This window comes from Spermophilus citellus, assembly GCF_964194105.1.
Source record: "Spermophilus citellus genome assembly, chromosome: 1".
In the NCBI taxonomy this organism is placed as follows: Eukaryota; Metazoa; Chordata; class Mammalia; order Rodentia; family Sciuridae; genus Spermophilus; species Spermophilus citellus.
This window is the reverse complement of record NC_138182.1, coordinates 11,435,947-11,458,208: the sequence shown is the minus strand read 5'-3', so window position 1 is coordinate 11,458,208 and position 22,262 is coordinate 11,435,947. Positions and strand designations below refer to the sequence as shown.

General features: G+C 35.9%; 1 protein-coding gene across 6 annotated transcripts in view; it reads left to right on the top strand.

The window, feature by feature from the left end:
* PCCA (propionyl-CoA carboxylase subunit alpha) overlaps positions 1-22,262 on the top strand; it is a 371,716-nt gene that overhangs the window by 45,861 nt on the left and 303,593 nt on the right. For all 6 annotated transcript variants that reach the window (XM_081297671.1, XM_081297670.1, XM_081297669.1 and 3 more), the window contains exons 5-6: positions 3,371-3,484; positions 5,207-5,260. In XM_081297671.1, the coding sequence (XP_081153797.1) occupies positions 3,371-3,484; positions 5,207-5,260 (168 nt within the window). The remainder of the gene's footprint in view (positions 1-3,370; positions 3,485-5,206; positions 5,261-22,262) is intronic.

The following is a 22,262-nucleotide window of genomic DNA, read 5'->3' as shown; positions in this document are numbered from 1 at the left end:
TACCATCTGACCTACTATTTTTTAACACCTAAGATGTAATTTTTATCATAAGAATAGGAACTCAGTGGAATCTCTTTTTCAGTATGTATTAGTGACTAATAGGAATTTTTCTATTAACCCAAAGTTTTAAAATCCAGGCATAATTTTAACCTGTTTATATCTACACATTTAAATTTATTTTTAAAAAGTCAGTAGGAAAATGACTTTTCAGTTCTATAAGTTGAAAAACACATTTTATCTTGCTAGTTCATTGCTTGAAAAACAATAGGCTGGTACAAGGAATTTTCCTCTAAAGAGTAAAAAACATTGAAAATTTAAAACTGTACATGAATGGAGGAGAAACTAATATGCTTTAAGAAACTCTCAGTTTTCTGAGAATGAAAATGTTCATGAAAACTGACCACTGCTGGATTCAGTATTAGTACTTAAAATGAGTTTTCTTTTTTGTAACATTGGCAAATTCTATTTGATTAATTTGCCTCAGTTTAAACTGTTATATTTGTTTTAGTTTTCTTTTACTATTAAAATATATAAAAAGAACCTGTATGTTTCCAGATGTTGAATTTTTTGAAACATGAATACATCTAATCACCCAGGCAATGTTAAATTATTCTTCACAATTGTATTAGTTCTGTTTGCTTACAGGTTGTTCTGCATTATTAGGCAAAAAACAAAAAGAAAAAGAAAGAAAAAATAGTTGCATTTGGTAAAACAATTTCAAAAAAATCAAAACTGACCTTTAAAAAAATTTTAAACTGTTCTTTCCAGGTTAACTCATCATTTTCCCTGAGAACCACAGGGGCAGAGGATTCTAGTGTTTTCTTTCAAGTCGGTTTTACCCAGAATATCTGCTCCAAACCAACCCGGGACTAGAACATAGTTTTGTTGAGATGTGAATATACCCTTCCCCTTGAAGTAAGATTTGTTTCTGAAAAACAGAAAAGAATCAATTCTTCTTTAGAAACAGTTGGTGTTTAGCCCTTTTAATGAAGCCCTTGTGCTATTTTGACCTGCTTTTGATGTATTAATTTATTTGAATGTTTATTATTTGCATTAGCTGTGAATGTGTTAGATTCTGAACTAATTCTTGGTGTGTATACAAGGAATTTGTGATAATATAGGAAAAATATCTATTATGATAGTTTAAAAAACCCAAAGAACCAAAAATTATATATGTAGCATCATTATAAAAGTTTAAGATTGGAATTGAAGCCAAATTACTATTAGTATTCTCAATTCCTTTTCATTTTTTGATTCATGATCATTGTATAAATTCTGTAAGTATAAACACACATATTTCTGTCTTTTAAATTCTTTTTTGCTATACAATTGTCCGTTGCAGCATGTGTTGCTAAGATTGAAAAGACTTCATTTAGTTGTAATTAGATTTTTACCTCAAATCAATGGCTTTTACCATTTAATGATGAAAGTTAAGTGCCATCCATATATATCCATGAGTTGATAAGCTTTTAGCACTATGCTAGAGGAGATTAAAAAAGAATTTAAGATAGTCTCTGTCTTTTAGAACTTTATCTGGTGGGGGAGAGTGTGCAAATCATAACATACATTGTTTATAAATCAGTTTAAATGAGGTTGCTGAGTAGAATATGATTAAATGTCAAAATTTGTGCTATGTACTGTTGGGGTTCAAATTAAAGGAGATTCATCCAAATCTGAAGTATCGGGCAAGACCCAGATGGAACCGGAGCTTTAAGTTCATGTTGGGTAAATAGGTAGTATCCAAGGGAAATAAAATATATATATAGAAGAGGGTGAATTTAACTTTAAATAATAACTTTATCTTTACCTGGCTAATGTGTGTGTGTGTGTGTGTGTGTGTGTGTGTGTGTGTGTGTGTGTTTTATACCTTTATTTTGTTTTATTTTTATGTGATGCTGGGGATTGAACCAAGTGCTTCACTCATGCTAGGCAAGCGCTCTACCACTGAGCCACAGCCCAGGCCCCTAATGTGTTCTTTTTAAAGGATCATTAAGAATTCAGTTTCTTATAGGAATAGAAATCAACAAAGCACCATACCCGTAAAATTGATAGTCACTGGACCTGAACTGGGTGGGGAATTTTAGTCTGAGGGCCGAAGAGACACTTGAGGTTGGGGAGAAACCAGGCTGAGGTGAACCAGGAGGTTTCTTTGAATATTTAAAAGCCCTTTGCAAACAATGGCTGCCTTTCTTTGCAACTGATGTTATTAAAGGAATTACAGAGTGTATTTTATATTAAGATAATAATCTGTAAATCCCTTGGGCAGGTATCTTTTACCTTTCAGTATACATTTTTTTTACTTAAGTAGAAAACATTTATGATTTGATAACAAGAATTCTGAGCTTTCTAAAAAGACTACTTTTTAAAAGATTTCATTTAAAACAGTAGTTTTTTAAAATTCTTTCGGAACCGAAGACTATAACACAGAACACTCAAAAGCATTTGCCACATTGGAATGGAGTGTGGGGCATGGGGAGTGGGTCATAAAATGTTTCAATGTACATGTTTGTGCTCCAGCTTCATTTATCTGCCTTGTGAAATAACTATCATCTGATTTTGAGTTGCTTAACTGGAAAACCATTAAGAAAAGCCAGTTTAATCCCTTTACTATTTTAAAAGAATAGTTTCCTTTTGAAACTATAAACAGTTTACTGTTTTCAATATTGAATGCCTACCTAAATGAATATTTAAAATATTATAGCATGAATAATTTTAAAAATAGAGAATACATTCCTAGATTCTGAATAGATATAGAACTTAATACACATATCGGTTTTTTAGGGATGAATGTAAAATGGACAAGGATCGAATGTGAGAGTATTTAAATGGTTCTCAAGATTTTCTGGTTCATGTGTTGTGATATTGAACTCTTTAGTCTTAGGCTTTAATTTGTGCCTGGTGCTGACCTGATGCTGTGCAGGGACACTCACTGCATCCCTCCATTCAGTCCCTCTAATTATCCCAACTTCCTGGGGAGCTTGCTTAGAAGTGGGCATGAGTGCTTGTTATTAAAATATCGGGTTCCCTGGCTACATGCAACAAGGTAGTTTTTGATATCAGATTTATGTATAGATGAACTGAATAGGAAGCTACGGTTGTTTGCTGTGATTTTACTTAAATAGGTAGGGGGTATTATGGAAATTATTTGGTTAGACAATGGATTATTAGGCTTTTAATAAATGAAATTGTGGGCAATGCAGTTCCTGAGCCTTTTTGGTGCTTTGTTGTTTTTTTAGTACACATTCAAAAAGAAATCCAAGTCTGTAAATGATAGGTGAAATAATCAGATTTGTGGTTTTGTGATTATTTGTGGATGAGTGTGATTCTTTTTGCTGGGAGCATCTGTTAATGCAGGGATTTGTCTCTTCAGGTTCACGTGAAAATGGCGGATGAGGCCGTCTGTGTTGGCCCAGCTCCCACCAGTAAAAGCTACCTCAACATGGATGCCATCATGGAAGCCATTAAGAAAACCAGGGCCCAAGCTGTGAGTCTGAATGAGCCCATCTACTGCAGCTGTTTCATATGTAGTGAGCAGAAAGCTAGAGTTTGTATTAAAAAAAAAATAAGAAAGAATGATTGAAAATGCTGTTGCAGTTAGTTCATGTCACATGAGTTAAATGTGGCCGAATTCGCTACTGGAAATCAAAGGCTTTGTAGCATCTGGCAGTGTTGGTCGCTGATCCTGCAGGTGGCTGCTGGATTCAGCTTTCACACCAGGGAGCAGTTTCAGTTCATTTCCAAATTTGCTAGGAAAAAGAAATCCCAATTAGTTTTGAGTATTAACCCTTTCAGTGTAATAAGAGCATTAAAAAAACCACCAAAACCAAAAAAAGAAAAAAAACTGTTATAAACAGAATCCAAAAGACCTTGTTTGAGTTTCATTTTAGTCATTTAAGAATTATGTACACGTAGTTAAATTTCTAGAAATATAAAAAGTATATTTAGTAGTTATTTTGGTTTGTTAATGTCAATAAAATGCCCATAACTTACTAATAAATCTATAATTTTCTGCACCTCAATTTGCCTTGAATGGAGTAGGATCCACAATGAAGTGGATGGTTTCTGACATGAGAAATATTGGGTTATTTTGTTTTGTTTTTAATATCAGAGAACTAATTACATAAGATGTTAAAAACTATGCAGAGCTATCTCTAAAATTGGGTGGAAGCAGCCAACACTGGCAGTTAGCCTGGAGTGCTTCAATTAGTGCTCACAGTTCTTTGAAAGAAATGTTTTAGTAAGATACACGTTTAAATAAAAAACTGAATTCATGAACCCATATTATAGATTTTCACAGTTTATCAGCACAGTTAATGAAAGTAAAACTCTTTCAATGTTTTTAACTATAGCTTGTCAGAAGATAGCCTTTAGTTGAATGTTTATATAAAATGAAATTGGTGGAAAACTTTTTTCCTAAATTTGGAAATGAAGCAAATTTAAACTCCATAATCTAAATTCTTCTGTGTCATGTTAATAAAACTCAGTTCAGTTACTTCTAGGTTATGATATTGGCTTCTTCAGAAATGTGACTTTCCTTTCAGCAGAATTGTTTTACTAGAAATTTGTTCAACACTGCCTGGTACTGCAGTGGCTAAATTTATGTTTGGCCCATGTGATAGAATAAAAACTGACTAGATTAGAGTAGGATTTAGATTGTGGCATATGGGGGAAGGTAGCATAGTATAGATGTGAATGTCTGAATCTGGGGTGAGGAAGAAAGCAGAGTACAAAGTAAAAGTTAAAGCAAAGCCTTGATTTTAGTTTAATTTGAGGGAAAAGGCTCATTGGCTAGTGGCTGTGTATCTTATGCCATCAGGAATAAAATGTGTCAGTTGGCTTAGTAGCTGGGTACTGCAAAGAAGGGGAATTCAGAGTTTTTCATCCATCTTGCTGAAGTTTCCTCTAATGTAATTCTTTGAGGTATCAGCCAAGGTGAAATTCTCTAAACATAACCAAAAAATAGGGGGAGTTTGTGTCATGTAGACAAAGGGCAGGAAGATTGTGGGTATATGGCTCTGATTATGGTTGGGACAAAGCAGGGATTTGATTCTGTTCCCAGAAGTGTGTGTTATAGCTGATCAGTGTGTGAGGAGTAACTTCAGTCAAGGACTGTTGAAGAACAAACACATCCATACACCACACCTGCTGCTCATACAGGTTTTGCAATATGCTAAAATTGAAAGAGCTTTTTATTTTCATTTCTAAGGTACATCCAGGTTATGGATTCCTTTCAGAAAACAAAGAATTTGCCAAGTGTTTGGTAAGTTTGTAATGAACCAGAAATTGTTAACCTAGATTTCAGAAAGCAATATCGTGGCATGGCTTTTGTAAATGTGGGTCGTGATAAATTATAGAATTCTAATTGATCCTATCAATTCTTCTTCTTCTTCTTCTTCTTCTTTTTTTTTTTTTTTTTTGGTGCGGGGGATCAAAACCAGGGCCTTGTGCATGCAAGGCAAGCACTCCACCAACTGAACTATATCCCCAGACCTCAAATCTTTAAAAACTGTGAAAAATGAAGAGTTTTTATTCCATACCTCAAGTCTTGATTTGAAGAGTAATTATAAAAGTAGAAAAGCTATAAAATCATATTATATGTAATTTATTGTATATTGCATGGTCTTTAAATTTCAGATTTTAAATGTAAATATGTCAGGCAATTTAGTGATACATTAGTGATTTAAATATTACATCATAAATATGGAATATTAAATTAGAAGTAAGATTCTAATTTTTCCCCTTTTATTGCAAATCATAGCATGTAAAATCAAATCTTATTGTTTCCTAGTTTAGGATTTTTTTTTTTTTTAAACGAGCTGAATTTTCTCCTAATATCACCATCCTAATTAGATTAATTAACCTGAATTTGCTATTAAAATTGCTTTCCAGGAGTATTTATCAGTAGGTTTTAGGCACAACATATGATTTTGATTAATGTTTGTTAATTTTTTGGTGATTAGAGAAATTATGCCATATGTTACATTGTCTTCATGCTAATATGGTAAGACTTTTTTTCCCCCTTTGGAAATTTGCATTTTGTTCTATAGATTCAAAATTATTTAAAATCATTTTCTAGATGAAATTTCCATGTAAAAATCTGTAAATTTACCTTGGAAAAGTCCTTAATATCATAGAGTCCTACCTTAGAATTATCTATTTTAACTAATTTTACGGATTAAAAACTAAGGCCTAAATATATACCTGGAGAGGAAAAGTTTGATGGAAGTATTTAAAGGTCTACATTTACCAGATTTGATCCAGCATATTCCAGTTTTTCTTGTGTAAATCTCTTTTTCTTTTTCTCTTCTTTGGAATTTTGAGTGTTATAAAAATGATTGGAATATAATGCTTATGTTTAAATGTTCATGGATAATATAATACATTAAATTTGTTTAGATGAAGTGTTAGCAAACTATAGTTCATGGGACAAATACAGCTGCCCTTTGTAAATAAAATTTATTAAAACACAACTAAGCCCTTTGTAGATAAAATTTATTAAAACACAACTATGTGCATTGTCTGTGGCTGCTTTTGCCCAATAACAGCAGAGTTGAGTAATTGTGACAGAGATTGGCTTGACGAGCCTATCTTATAGATCCTTATGAAGTTTAGCCTCTCGGCTTAGGAGGCTGAGGCAAGTGGATCATGAGTTCAAATCCAGCCTCAGCAAAAGCGAGGCACTAAGCAACTCAGTGAGACTCTGTCTCTAAATAAAATACAAAATAGGGCTGGGGATGTAGCTCAGTGGTCCAGTGCCCCTGAGTTCATCCCCTGGTACCCCAAAAATAAATAAATAAATAAATAAATAAATAAATAATTTAGCAACTCCTAGTAGAGAGGTTAAGTGAAACGACCATATTCATTCATATATTTAGGCAATCATTAAAAAGTGTTTATTTGGCATTTATGTCTAGGATATTTGATAAGGATATGAAAATAAATCAGATATGAGTTTGGATTCCAGAACTCATGTTGCAGAAAATAAGTCAGCAAGTGATTTCAATTCAGGGAAGAGAAGAGATCAAATTCTCTATAAATGAAGACAAGAAAAATTATTTCTAGCCTGTCATGGTGGCACATGCATGGGAGGCTAAAGCAAGGGCTTTGCGAGTTTGAAACCAGCTGGGCAACTTAGTGAGTCTCTCTCTCTCTCTCTCTCTCTCTCTCTCTCTCTCTCTCTCTCTCTCTCTCTCTCTCACACACACACACACACACACACACACACACACACACAGGTGAGGGATATAGCTCAGTGGTAGAGCACCCCTGGGATTAACCCCCAGTACTGGAAGGAAAAAAAGTCCTTTTAAAAATTATTTTTTTTTGAAAATTTTTATTTACAGATGGACACAATACCTTTATTTCATTTATTTATGTGGTGCTGAGGATCCAACCCAGTGCCCTATGCATGGGAGGCAAGTGCTCTACCACTGAGCTACAACACAATATAAAATCTTTGGATTTTATGTCCCAATCAAAATATGGCTGGCTCTTTCTTGTCACATGCTTTTCTTCACTATCCTCAGTGGCATGCCTGCCACATTTCCTACTCTCATTCCTTAAAGGCTCAGCTCCTTTGTTACCTTTACTGGGAGAGCTTTCTTCATCCTTCTAGAGACATGTAATATTTTTCCTATGTCTTCTAGAGCACTTTAAAAAATTTTGGAAGTTCATATTTGGAGTACTGCTCTCCATATTATGTTAAACTTGTTTCTGTTATTTAATCTCTTATTGAAAAAAGAACCTTGATTTCATTAGTCTCCCCCACCCCTCGCCCGTGTCATCTATCCTAAAGATTTCTACAAAGTAAGATCAATAAATGTTTATGGAGGATTAAATAGTATTAATAAAAATTACAAGACATTCAGCCTGTAAGAGAACTTTCTCCTATCATCAAAAAGACTGTTTTGTAACTAGAAGGCAGTATTGCTGTCTGTTTTTATTCCCTATGAAAATATGTGGCTTGTAGTCCCTCTTCTTTCCTCTGTGCAGAAGGGCAGATTCTTGTTTGTGACATAGTTTCCTAAGTGTTAAATATTTTCCCATCAGAGTATACCATTTAAGATTTTCCTTTTAAAATATCTGATTCTAGGTAGTAAGTTCCATAAAAACAACAATGAAATAAAATTGCTTAAAGATTCTGTCATGCACATAAATGTTATTTCTGTGATTGGTGGCCAAATGTGGTAGTTTTTATTCTAACCAGGGTATATTCTTATAAATCTGATTATTTTGAGTGCCATAACATGGACTGCCACATTGATGGTAACTTTTGGTAAGGAAGACTTGCAGAAGATTAAAAGTCTTTCTTTTTTAGTTTGGTATTATAGAGTTCCTTTATTATAAATACATGTCATGCTTGAAATTTAATCAAATGTGGAAATTTTTCATTAGTTTTTGGTTTTCTTTATTGTCATACAAATAGTGTGATGATTTTTTTTTTTTGCTTCTAGAGAATCTTTTTGTGCCTTATCATCTGATATGTTTCCACTTATTATCTGTAAAAAAATTATTTTTTTTCTGAATAATTTGCTATATATGTTTGCTTTAAATATGTAACAAACTAAATTCCCCCAAATGTAAACATATACTAAATTTTATAAGACTGATTATTCTTTATGCTCATTTTGCATGAAATGGGATTGGATTACAATGATCCCTCCTATACATGATTTGAACAAAACCATTTCTTATTGTTTGTTATTGCTTAATTAATTTATTTTAAAAATCTATAAATAGCTCATGAAGAGTAGCAGTTTTCAAAAATTTTAATGTGTTGAGCAAACAGATTGCATTTTCAAACTGTTTTCCATTCTGTATTTCTCCTCTGGGCTTTTAAAATTCTGAACAGTAAAGGACCAGCAATAGGAGAATGTAAGGATTGTTAGGATTAAGTTCTTTCAGAGATTACAAAAGTTTTGAAAAGTAAAACTACCAGCTTCTGGAAAAAAAGGGATGTTGGTTTAAAGACATTTTGTACTCTTGCAAGTTCTCTTTCTTTCTGGTATGTTTGTGTATATATGTATATTTTAATCATATCATGTCATTTTAGTCCCACATAGCAGTATGTTATAGCATTTAGTCTTACAAGACATTTATGTGTTAGATTTAATAATTGTGTATTATGTTTGGGTCTTATCCATGTCCATGACTGTGTGTATAGACAGTTCTCTTCAGGATGCTTATCACTGAAGGCATAGATGGGAAGTATGGGATGCAGTCGAGGTCTGTGGATTGTATTTTTTCATCTTCTTTCCTTACAGAATTTTTAGCAAAGTAAGGACTGTAGGACTGTAACTGTAACAAAAATAATGAGATACATTTAAAAAAAAATTCATTGGATTAGCCAAAATAATTTTGAAGAGCTTTGACATCTAGTGTAGGCAAGGGTAAAAGAAAGTGGTTTTGTTCTTGGAAGTGTAAATTATTTCAGCCCCTCTCCCTGTCCCTGGCATTTGCTAGTATCTATAAAAATCTAAAACATATAAACATGTATTCACATAAAACATATATTATTTGACTCAGCAATTCCAGTCTTAAGAACCTCATCTGCAAAGATATAATTGAAAAAAATGTTCGTTGTGAGGTCTTTTGTAATAGCAAAATTTGGAAATAGCTCAAAAATTTTTCATCTGGAAAATGAAGAGAATGACAGCTTCCCTGCAGGGTTGTTGTAAAGATTAGAAGCAACAAATATAAAGAACCTAACATGAAGGTTAGCATTGCCAGGCAAATCACCTTCATCATTACAGATGGGAATAATATTACTTCAGTTGGTGGGGGGGCTACTAAAGAGTTTTCAGGGGGAATGAAACAGTTAAAATTAGTGTTTTTGGGAAATTCATCTGATAGTTTTCATGTGTGTTTTGGAATTTAGGTTTCTTCTTGTTGAGATGAATGATTTGGTACAGCACTACTGCTTTATACAGAAGGATGGCTCTGTAGTTTAGACATGAATGATCTCATTTAATTCACTCAAACATTGAAGTTGGACACTATTCACTCTAACAAAAAGAAAACAGATTCAGGTACAGCAACTGGTTAACAATCACACGATGCTGGTTAGCAACAGAATCATGACATCACTGTAGTCTTAAGTACAGAGCTCAAGAAAATAAAAATAAAAAAATAAAAATACAACAAACAAACTATATCTACCTGGCTCAGTTGGAAAGAATGAAAGCAGTGAAACAGCCCAAGTGTTAAGAACAAATCACTAAAGAACTTAGTGAAAGCCAGTAGACACCCCTCCCCGCCCTGTGCCCTTTGGATAATAAAGTAGTTAGCACAAGACGGAATTGTAGAAAGTGACTGGTGTAGCCGGGTGTGGTGGTGCACTCCTAGCGCCTCCAGCGCCTCGGAAGCTGAGGTAGGAGGATCCTGAGTTCAGAGCCAGCCTCAGCTTCTTAGTGGGGACAAGGCCAGAAGCAACTCAGTGAGACCCTGTCGCTAAATAAAATATAAAAACGGGTAGGGAAACTGGGGATGTTGTTCAGTGCTTAAAGCACCCCTGGGTTCAACCTCCAGTACAAAAAGAAAGAAAAGAAAAAAGAAAATGACTGGTGTAGAGGGAAACTTGAAGAATGGCCTTTTGCTGAGTCTTTGGTACTCAGGTGTGAGGCAGTAAGTAATCTGTAGTGTGCTGTAAGGCCTTTGTATCTTCGAAGTTAGCAAGTTTGCCAATAATTTAACAATTTTTTTGGTCTTAAAATAGTTTAGGATGAATTTAAAGTAATGCATATTACACTCATATTTGGACTCCCCCCCCCCCCCCCGTTTTTTAGAAAAATTAGACCTTGGAAACCCAGAGTTGTTTGTAACTTTAATCTATCTAGGCTATACTCTGGGTAGCTCATGGGAGTATGCATTGTGTGTGACCCTTATTATTAAACATGTTACAGCTTATGAAAGGTTGAGAACTGTTACTATATTTTGTAGACATCTAGTTTTAACTACATAATTTTTCTTAACATTATTAGATTTTTAAAAAATTTTGGACATAGTCTTTTAAAAAATATTATTTTATACCTTTATTTATTTTTATATAGTACTGAGGATCGAACCCCGTGCTTCACATGTGGTAGGCAAGTGCTCAACCACTGAGCCAAACCCCAGCCCTGGATAGACTTTTGATTTTAGTATATTGAAATTTTATTTTTTGAGAATATAAAATTTAACGAATTTAAATCACATGAATACATTGACCAAGTTCCTTTCCACCTATGAACTTCTGACCCCAGCTACCAGTTTAAATCCCTAGAGGGATTTATTATATAAGATACTCTTATTTGCTGAAATAGGATTTTGTTTATAAGAAAATAACTGGCCCAGAACTTTCCTTGTTTGTACAATAAAAGAGGCCCTCAGGATCTTTAAAATGCCTGGAACACCAATTTGCACCATTCTTATTTAATCTTCATGACAATATTGATGTGTTATTATTACTTTTCTTCTTTTGATGGAAGAAAACCATCTCAGGTTAAAGAAATGCTTTGCCCAATGTCACATAGCTAGTTAATGAGACTATAGATCCCAGGCTGAATGCATGTCCCAAACTGCCTCTAAAATGAATGGGAACCAGACTGGACTGTTAGTGGTAGTTTGTTAATTTATTAATTAATTAAATTGATGGCTCTAGCTGGCACCTACTTACATTGGTGGAAGCTTCTCTCTTCTGCCTCCTCCCATTGATGTGTCATTGTTGAGATCTAATTGTATGTTGGTACTCCCCTCCCCCCACAATCATGCATGCAAGTGAAAGTAACTCTGCACTTGGATTTGCTGACTTCATAAGTGAAGTAACAGCATGGAACTACTGATTTATGCCCTTAGTATTTTTAGGTAGAACTAATCAAGTTTCTGGATTGGGAGGAGAAAACTCTCTGATTGTTTTCCTTTTGATAATAATTCCCTAATGTATTTCTTTCTTTTTTTAGATGCAATTTTAAACTAAATTTATTGAAAATTATGCATAATTTTACACATTTATGGGGTACAGCATGATCTTTCTATATATGTGTGTAACCTATAATGATCAAATCAGGGCAATTACTTGCAAACTATTGCCTCAAAGATTTATCGTTTCATTGTGGTGAGAACATTCAAAATCTTCTCTTCTAGGTCTTTTGAAATATGTGATATATTGTTGTCTTACTATCTTTCTTATGGAGTCATATATATATTCAAAAGAATTTGTAAGAACTAATGAATGAAACTTTATAAAAACACTTATTATGACAGAATACCTTATGAAATGTTTAAAACATGCTTCTTTTCCTGAATGTTAGATTAAGTTCAGCTTTTAGAATATTTGTTGAAGATTTTAAAGATGGTGTTGAAGACTAGATGCTCTTGAAGTGAATTCCTGAAAGGGGAAAACAAATCTTTCTTTATTTTGGAAATATTTTAAGGATGAGATGAGACAAAATGCTTTTAGGGCTTTGAAGTGTGAGGGAGAGTTTCAATAGGAAGGTTGAAAATCTGATTTGGTAAGGCTGAGGTTTTCTTTCCTCTGGTGGTCCCTTCAAGTTGTGTACTCCAGCTTTTCTGCTTCTCTCTCTCTGCTGCCCCCTTGCATGTAGCAGCACATCCTGGAGTCAGAAACAGTTACATTGCTTATTCTGCCACTTAGTAGCTATGTGATCTTGGACAAGTTGCTTTGTGTTTAATTCTTAAGACCCTGTTTTGTTCTTACTATTTTCCTAAGATGTGTCTCTCCATCTGTGTAGTTGGGTTATGCTTTGGAAAATCATTTTGATAATCTCTGCTCTTTAATTGTAGTATTTTAGTCTATTACTTTTTTTTTTTTTGGTTTGTTTGCTTATTTTTTAAGTAAGAGCTTTATCAAGATTTAATTCACAGACCATAACACTCATCCTTTGAAGTATGGAGTTCAGTGATTTTAGCATATTTATAGTTGTGTAGGCATTATTACATGCAATTTAATTAATCATTTATTAATATTTGATAAACAATTGATATAGCTAAATTTATGTGTGCCATTTTATTATAGATTTCATCTTTCCCATTTTCCTCCATATTCTTTGAATTGTTTTTAGTAATTTTTGAAATTCTCTTTATTTTTATTTATTTATTTATTTATTTATTTTTAAAAAATATTTATTTTTTAGTTTTCGGCAGACACAACATCTTTGTTTGTATGTGGTGCCGAGGATCGAACCCGGGCCGCACGCATGCCAGGCGAGCGCGCTACCGCTTGAGCCACATCCCCAGCCCTGAAATTCTCTTTAAATTTATCTATTGGATTCTTTTTTCCCCTTGATTTTTACTTTTTTTTTTTTTTTAATTCCCCAGAGGTCATAGTGCACATCCTTAGCTTTTCATGTTTTATTTAGAATTAATACTGAACTACTTCAGGTCCAATAATAGAAATTCTGTAGTTGTCTAATCAATTCTCTGTCCCTTCCCATCTCCATCCTGCATGTATAGCTGTCAAATGTATTTTACCTGCATATTATTCCCATGGAATTTATAACTTTTGCTTTTCGACATGTTTGAAAGTTTAGGACATCTCTTTCATGAATGATTTCAGTATCATTCAGTTGAAATTAAGATTCATTTTGGTTCATTTTTAAATATTTTACTTTTACTTGTTTTTTTTATTTTTTAATTTTTGATGTTGATGGACCTTTATTTGATTCATTTATTTATATGTGGTGCTGAGAATTGAATCCAGGGCCTCACACATGCTATGCAAGAGCTCTTACCACTGAGCCACAACTCCAGCCCCTACTTGTTTTTTATTTTATATATATATATGTTTTATTTTAGGAAAACATATACAGCCTAAACTTTGTCACCTCTCAATTTTTTAGGTTTGCATTCTTAAATTGACAGATAAAATTGTGTGTTTTGAAGTATAAATACACTGTAGAATGGTTCAACCTAGCTAATTAATGTATCATTACTTTTTATCTATTACATAGTTATTTTGTGGTGAGAACAGTTAACATCCACGCTTAGAAGAATTTTCAAGAATATAGCATATTAATTGTGATCATCATGGTGTACACTAGGTCTCTTAAATTTTAATCATCATCACAATTATTTTTTGGTACTGGGGATTGGACCCAGGAGCATTCTGCCTTTTAGCTGTAGCCCCAGTCCTTTTTATTTTTTATTTTGAAACGAGGTTTCTCTAAGTTGCTCAGGGTGGCCTTGAATTTGTGATCCTTCTACTTTAGCCGTCTGAGTATCTGGGATCATAGGTGTGCTGCTGCTCCTAGCTGCAGTTTCATTGTTTTTGAGTGTACAGTTCATTGGTGTTAATTTTATTTGTAATGTTGTATAGACAACATTACAAATAAATGAATCTTATTTAGCATACCACCACCCATCTTTAGAACTTTTTAAAAATCACCCCAGAGTTAAATTCCACATCTTTTAAGTTTCACTTCCTGTCTCCCCATTACCCATTACTTGGTGATCTCTATTACTCAACTTTCTGTCTCTATGAACTGTTGTTAGTCCTTTTGTGTCTGGCTTAGTTCACTTTGCATGCTTTCACAATTCATCCAATTATAGCATGTGTCAGAATTTCCATCCTGTTGAAGGCTAAGTAATGGTCTTTTTATTGATACGGTACATTTTGTTTTGCTATCACCTGTTGATGAACATATAGGATGTTTCCATCTTTGGATATTATGAATAATGATGCTGTGAACTTTGGTACACAAAAGCATCAGTTTGAGTCCTTGCGTATATAGCTAGGAGTAGAGTTTTCCATAGTGACTATGCCATTTTTTATTCCCACTTTTTTTTTTTTTTTGGTGTGGGGGAGGGAGCAAAGCAGGGAGAAGCAAAGTTAGAGGATTTATTTAAGCAACAGAGATGAAGCAGAGATTCTGTAGTAGCAGAGGTGTCCCAAGCAACTAGGTGGCTGTTGTCTAGGGGTTTTTAAGACACTTTAAAGAGGAAATTAGTTGATTTCTACAATTACTGGCGCACAGCTCCAGGAAATGAGTCCCCTGGACCCTGTCATTTTAAGTCACTTGTTGTTCATATGCTCCCTGTGCAATCAGGGTACCTCAGGGACTGGCTTAGGTTTACAGTGCATGTCCTCAGGCCCCAATGGAGTTACTGGTCACACACTGTTTACTTCATTTGCGGTCAGTGATAGCAATGTGGAAGTACCTGGGGAGGGGCCCTTAACCCTTACCCATTTTCTCTCTCTTTCCCTCTCCTATTCTTATTTCCCCTCCTCTGAAGAAGTAACCCTAACTGCCTAGGGATGACTGCTGTGGCTACTTCAGGCTGATAAGGGGCATTGACAGCAGAAAAACTCCCCAGAGGATCTGTCTGATGGGCTCCTATAAGTCAGGTGGCACTTCTATGGCAGCTTGCATTTCCATGACTATCTGAGCTTCATGGAGTCTAATCGAGAGTAAATAAATCTTATTAGCACACTCAAATAAAATGCTCAAATTATAAGAAAAGAGTTAGGGTAATAAAAAAATGGAAGGCTCCATATGAGTATGTTGTGTCTCCATCCTGTGAGCAAATTGGAGAACCATGAACCAGTGCTAGTACTTTCCTTGAGCTTTTCAATGATCTATTTAATAACTTTTAAGTTTTCTTTAACTAAATGGGAGTTATTATCTAGAAACATGCCCCCTTAAGAAGCACACATGTTCTGCCCTGTTTAGCTGTGATTGTGTAAGACCCTTTGGTTTTGTAGGACCATTTCTGCCAAGGAGCTGAGGCTCTCTTTTTAGGCTTTGGTGGCCCCCCACAGTGGCTTTCCAAGACTCTAAAACCATTAAGGTTAGATTAGTATAGTAGCCTCAAAAGAGGTATTCCCACAAACCAGTAGTTGCCCTGGCTATGATATTTTTGAAATGGGTCTTTTTAATATGGGATTGTGAGTAATGTGCTATCCATACTAGCTTGACTAGTTCAGGTGAGAGAGTGAGCGGGCTCTTTATCAATCTCTGTGATTGAGAATTGATTACTTGTTTAGAAATGATCCCAAGTTAAGGATTGCCTTTGAAGTTGCCATTTGGTCCAGGAAGTATACCTCAAGATTGAGGACAGCTATGTACCACTGTGGTACATGGACTTCTGTATTTCCTGGGAATGACTTAGGTTCCACATAGGAATAATAGACCTGTGGGTGTTAGGTCTATTTCAGTGGTATGATGTTGGACTCAGACATTTTTGTAAGATGCTGACCAAAAGATATCTCACGGAGAGATACTGGCATTCCATGGTCTTCAGTTGTCCCAGTCAAGGGGTTTGGTCCAGTGGAAATGTTCAGCTACACAGTAAGGTGAGTATTCTGAGAAGCTTGAATTAGGGTGTGGAAGGGGCTCTAGCACAACAGATTCTTAAAAAGCATAGGGATTAGATAATTTTTTTTTTTGGAAAGTGCCATTGGTAAGATTCAGGAGAGTTCCTGTCCAACTCCAATTTCCACATGCTCTCATGAGGTTGCTGAACACTATATGCTGAACACTATTACCTTTGTGTAATAGCCAGTGGAACTGCAAGTACTTCTACCCCTTGTAAGAGTCGCATTCTGGAAATACACACCAAAGTCCTCCTCCTCGTTCCATGGTGCCCATTTTAGCTTTGAAATTTAGAACGTAATTACAATAGGTATAGTTTAGAGCTCCAAGTAGAGGTACTATGCCCTTCTTAGGTCTTCCCATCAGCAAGGGTGTTCCAGCTGTTGACTGGGTTGGAGTGGGTTTTAGATGAACCTGATCCTCTCCTGGATGAAGGCCTCCATTGAGGTTACTGCTGATAGTGGAATTATACAGCATCACTTGACATCCTGAATGTCCATTGTGGTTTTGGTTCATTTTTCAGTAGTTACTGGGAAAGTTAAAAGAAGAATATATCCTGTACATTCTTGTTCTTCCTCTAAACAGTCTCAACATTGTGAAAAATTTGAAAGGGTAGCTAGGTTATTGACTGTTGGAATTACAGGATCTCCAGGGCTTGAGTTAAGATGGGAAATGGAGCTATGGAAAGCAATGTGGGAATCTACCAAAATTTGAGATTCCCCATTTCAGAGGACATAGGGATACCAGTGTCTGTGCATGAACAGGATTGCAATGACTGTTTAAAACCCCAGATACAGCCACATATTTGCTTCAAGAATCAGGAGCAACATCTGTCAGTCCTTTTTCCAAAAACACGATTACCCCAATTATCAATATCATGTCACAGGTCCCAAAGGATGTTATGATTCATCTCTTTTAAATGTACCATGTCCTGAGGATTTTTGGAAAAGAAGTTTGTAATCCTTCAGTGCTCACAGGAATCCTGGTGGGTTTCTGGGGATTCTCTCTAGGGGTGAGGACTTTTAGGTTCTTCTGTTGAGTTTCAGGGCTAAACAGAGAATGGTGGATCCATGAGTCAATCTTGACTACTGTAACTGCTATTGGAGTGGCTAGGATCCTTTTATGTTGCCCTTCCCAGGTGAGGCCCTCACACCGATCCTTGAGGAGCCCCCAAATATGAATGCCAAGGTTGGGTAGGTTCTTTGTTTCAGGAATTTGAAGAATGAGATCCATAGGCACAAAAGGTGAGAGGAAAGTAACAGGATTTATTAAAGCAATAGAATGGAAATGGAGCTTCCACAGAGGGAAGGGTCCCAAAAAAGAGTTTTCCTTATTGTTTTTAATAACCACAAAATCATGCTTATCCTTAATACAAGTGCTGGGTAATGAGTTGACTCATTGGCTACTTAAAATACAACTTTGGTTTCAAGTTTCACAGGTTTAATGTAACCATGTTTTCTAACCAATATGTGTTTTTTATTTTATTTTATTTTATTTTTTTGGTACTGGAGATTGAACTCAGGGGCACTTGACCACTAAGCCACATCCCCAGCCCAATTTTGTATTTTATTTAGAGACAGGGTCTCACTGAGTTGCTTAACACCTCACTTTTGCTGAGGCTGGCTTTGAATTTGCAATTCTCCTGCCTCAGTCTCCTGAGCTGCTGGGATTACATGTGTTGTGCCACTGTGTCTGGCACCAATACTTTTTTTTTTTAAATTGATGCTTTATAGTTGTACATATGATGGGATTTGTTATTACATATTCATACATGCACACAGAATGCAATAACAATATAATTTTGTCAGTATCACTTTCCAATGTGTTCCTTTTCCCTCTCCACTTCCCACCCCTTGGTCCCTTTCTTCTACTTATTTCCTTTTTGATTTTTGTGAGAACTGCTCCATCATTATTTTTTATTTTTATTTGTTATTTTTAGGTATACATGACACTAGGGTGTATTTTGACATATTATACATACATGGGGTGCAACCCATTCCAATTTTGGTCCCATTCTTGTGGTGTACATGATGTGGAGTTATACTGGTCTTGTATTCGTATATGAACATAGGAAAGTTATGTCTGATTCATTCCACTGTCTTTCCTATTCCCATCCCTTCCCCCTTCCCTTCATTCCCCTTTGTCTAATCCAGTGAACTTCTATACTTCCCCTCCCTACTCTCCCTTGTTATGGGTTAGCATCCATATATCAGAGAGAACATTTGGCCTTTGTTTTTTTGGGACTGGCTTATTTCACTTAGCATGATATTCTCTAGTCCCATCCATTTACTAACAAATGCCATAATTTCATTCATAATTTCCATTCATTCATCTGATGAAGGGTACCTAGGTTGGTTCCATACCTTGGATGTTGTGAATTGAGCTACTATGAACATTGATATCCACCCTCATCGTTCTTTTCCTTTTCCTCTCTAGCTTCCTTATATGAGTAAAATATATGACCCTTCAATTTCTGAGTTTGGCTTATTTTGCTTAACATAATGGTGTCTAGTTCCTTCCATTTTCCTGCGAATGACAGAATTTCATTTCTTTTTTCATGGCTGAATAAAACTCCATTGTGTATGTGTACCACATTTTCTTTATATTCATCTGTTGATGAACACCTAGTAGAAACCTAGCCTGGTTCCATAGTTTGGCTATTATGAATTATAAAGCTGTAAACATGGGTATGCATGTATCATTATGTATGATGACTTTAAATTTTCAGGATAAATACTGAGAAGTCGTATATCTGGGCCATATGGTGGTTCCATGCCTACCCTTTTCATGAACCTCATACTGATTTCCATAGTGGTTGTACTAATTTACAATCCCACCAACAGTGTAAAATTGTTCCATTTTATCCATATATTCTCCAGCATTTATTATTTGTATTCTTGGGGGACAGATACTGAGGATTGAACTCAGGGGCCCTCAGCCACCTAGCCATATTTTGTATTTTATTTGGAGACAGGGTCTCACTGAGTTGCTTAAGCTTCTTACTTTTGCTGAGGCTGGCTTTGAACTTGCACTCCTCCTGCCTTAGCCTCCTGAGCCACTGGGATTACAGGTATGTGCCACCGCATCAGGCCTTATTATTGTATACTTGATGACTGCTATTCTGATTGGTGTGAGATGAGTTTTGATTTGCATTTCCCTAATTGCTAAAGATGTCAAACATTTTTTTTTTTCTGTATTTGTTGGCCAGTTGTATTTTTTCTTTTGAGAAGTGTCTATTTCATTTGCCTATTTATTAATGGGTTATTAGATTTTTTGGTGTAAAGTTTTTGAGTTCTTTATATAGTCTTGATTTTAAACCTCTGTCAGAAGAGTAGGTACCAAAGATTTTGTCCCATTCTGTAGGTTCTGTCTTCACATTCCTAATTGTTTCTTTTGCTGTGCAGAAGCTCTTTAATTTGATGTGATTCTTATTTATTAACTCTTGGAATTTTTCCCCCAAGCTTTAGGGACTCTATTTGAGAAAGTCATTCATTGCCTGTGCCTAAAACCTGGATTGTTGACCCTACATTTTCTTCCAGGAGTTGTATAGTTTCTGGTCTAATTCCTAGGTCTTTGATCCATTTTGAGTTGATTTTTGTGCAGGGTGAAATAGGGGTCTAGTTTCATTCTTCTACCACCTATGGATAACCAGTTTTCCCACTACCATTTGTTGGAAAGAATGTCTGGCCAAGCATGGTAGTGCATGCTTGTAATCCCAGTGGCTCAGGAGGCTGAAGCAGGTGGATTGCAAGTTCAAAGCTAACCTCAGTTACTTAGCAAGGCCCCAAGCAATTTAGCCAGACCTTGTCTCAAAATAAAATATCAAAAGGGTTGGGGATGTGGCTCAATGGTTAAGTAACCCTAGGTTCAATCCCTAGTCCCCCCTACCCCCCCCCAAAAAAAAGACTATCTCTTCTCCAGTGTATATTTTTGGCACCTTTGTCAAGGATTAGATGACTGCAGATGTGTGGGTTTGACTCAATGTCTTCTAATCTATACCATGCCAATATCATGCAGTTTTTGTTTTAATGGCTCTTTAGTATAATTTGAAGTCAGGTATTGTCATGACTACAGCATTGCTTTTTTGGCTTAGAATTGCTTTGGCTGTTCTTTTACCCTTCCAAATAAATTTCAGGACTGTTTTTTCTGGTTCTGTGAAGAATATCATTGGAATTTCAATGGGGATTGCATTGAATCTGTATATGGCTTTTGGTTATATGGCCATTTAAACAATGTTAATTCTACCTATCCATGAACATTGGAGGGGGGGGGGCTCCATCTTCTTGTGTCTTCTTCAATGTCTTTCTTCAGTGTTCTGTAGTGCCGCAGTCTTGGCTGGGCACAGAATCACGAGCCACCACACAGCTTTGTAGATTCAAACAGCAAATCTTTATTCCCGAACTCACACCGGCCTCCTCACACGTTCTGGGGCAATCCCAGTTCTGCTGCCACCCAATTCACCTACTCCACGAGGCTTTCTTCCCAAAGTGCTCTCTGAATCTCACGAGAACTCAACGGGAGCTCAGGCAGCAGGAACGCCCTAATTCCAGCAGCAATAATCCTCAACATCGAACTTCCCTAAAATCCAAGGTCTTAAACTGGGAACGCCCTAAACCCAAGGACCGGGATACTTCCTCAAACCTGATCAGCTCTAAACCCGGATCTGCCTTCCTTGAGCAAGGTCACCTTACATGCAATGTCAACAGCGAAATTCCAAGGCAAGTCATTTAACATGGGGTACGCTGGCAAGGAAATTTTGAATGCGTCATTCCTACTTGGTAATGGCCCTCAGCATCTCCCCCCTTCTGATTAATTAAACAACAAGCAATGTGGCTTAAGGACCGTGCCTGGTAGGTTGTCCAATTCAACATATGGTTCTTACCCCTCATGGGAAAACTGACCTTTAGGCGTCAGCCTCCTGTCTTAGGTTGAATCCACTGCAATCAGATCAACCCGTCACTGACTACCGGTCCAGCATTTAGCCATGCTTGTGGATAGGCCTATGCACCAGTGGGGGGGTGAGGTTCTTTGCCTCACCTCTGTTGGCCCCCAAATTTTAGACCAACACTAGTAGAAGGGAGGAGGATACAGAAATGCCACGACACCAAGCCAATTGACGGCTCCTTTGGAAAAATTGCGTCACTGGTGACACCATCAGCAAAGATATGCCAGCATTACCACAATTAACATGGGGTGCGCTGGCAAGGAAATTACATCACTGGTGACACCATCAGCAAAGATATGCCAGCAGTACCACAATTCGCTGCACCAGACGATATTTCACAATGCATGCAACTGATATATAGTCCAGGCAAGTTCTGCAGGCAGTTGAAATCGGAGGAGTCTATCAATATGTCCATTTCCTCCCAAAGTAAATCGAGTCCTTGATTGAGCATTACTTGTTGAGTTATATTCATTGATGCATCAGTTTATACAGTTTACTGTGATGGCTATCATAGAAGCTGTAGTTTGGTTTTATCTTAGTCTTCACCGGCACTGGGATGGAGATGGGAATTCTGGCAATGATGCTAAAGAGACATTATCCTGAACAGAATTATTAAATATAATGAAAAGGAAAGGTGAAAGTAAACAAACAGATCTGTTAATCTCCTTAAAAAACAATCCTTAACAGCTGTTTACCTAATTTAAATTAGTAAGCAAACAGATCCGTTAACCACCTTTAAAAACAATCATTAACAGCTGTTTACCTAATTTAAATTAAACCATTTAAATCACGTGAATAAAAAAAAAATTCGGATCCATTTTTTCATGAGCGCTCCTCATATATGAAATATGGACATACACACATACAGACATACAACACAAAACAGAAATGTGCACACATAACATACAACACATAAGACAATAAAGGCCTTGTAGTTTTACCTAGGTGAAATCTCCATTGCAATGTTTAAAAACTCTACAGTCAAAAAATAAAACACAGTCAAAAAATAA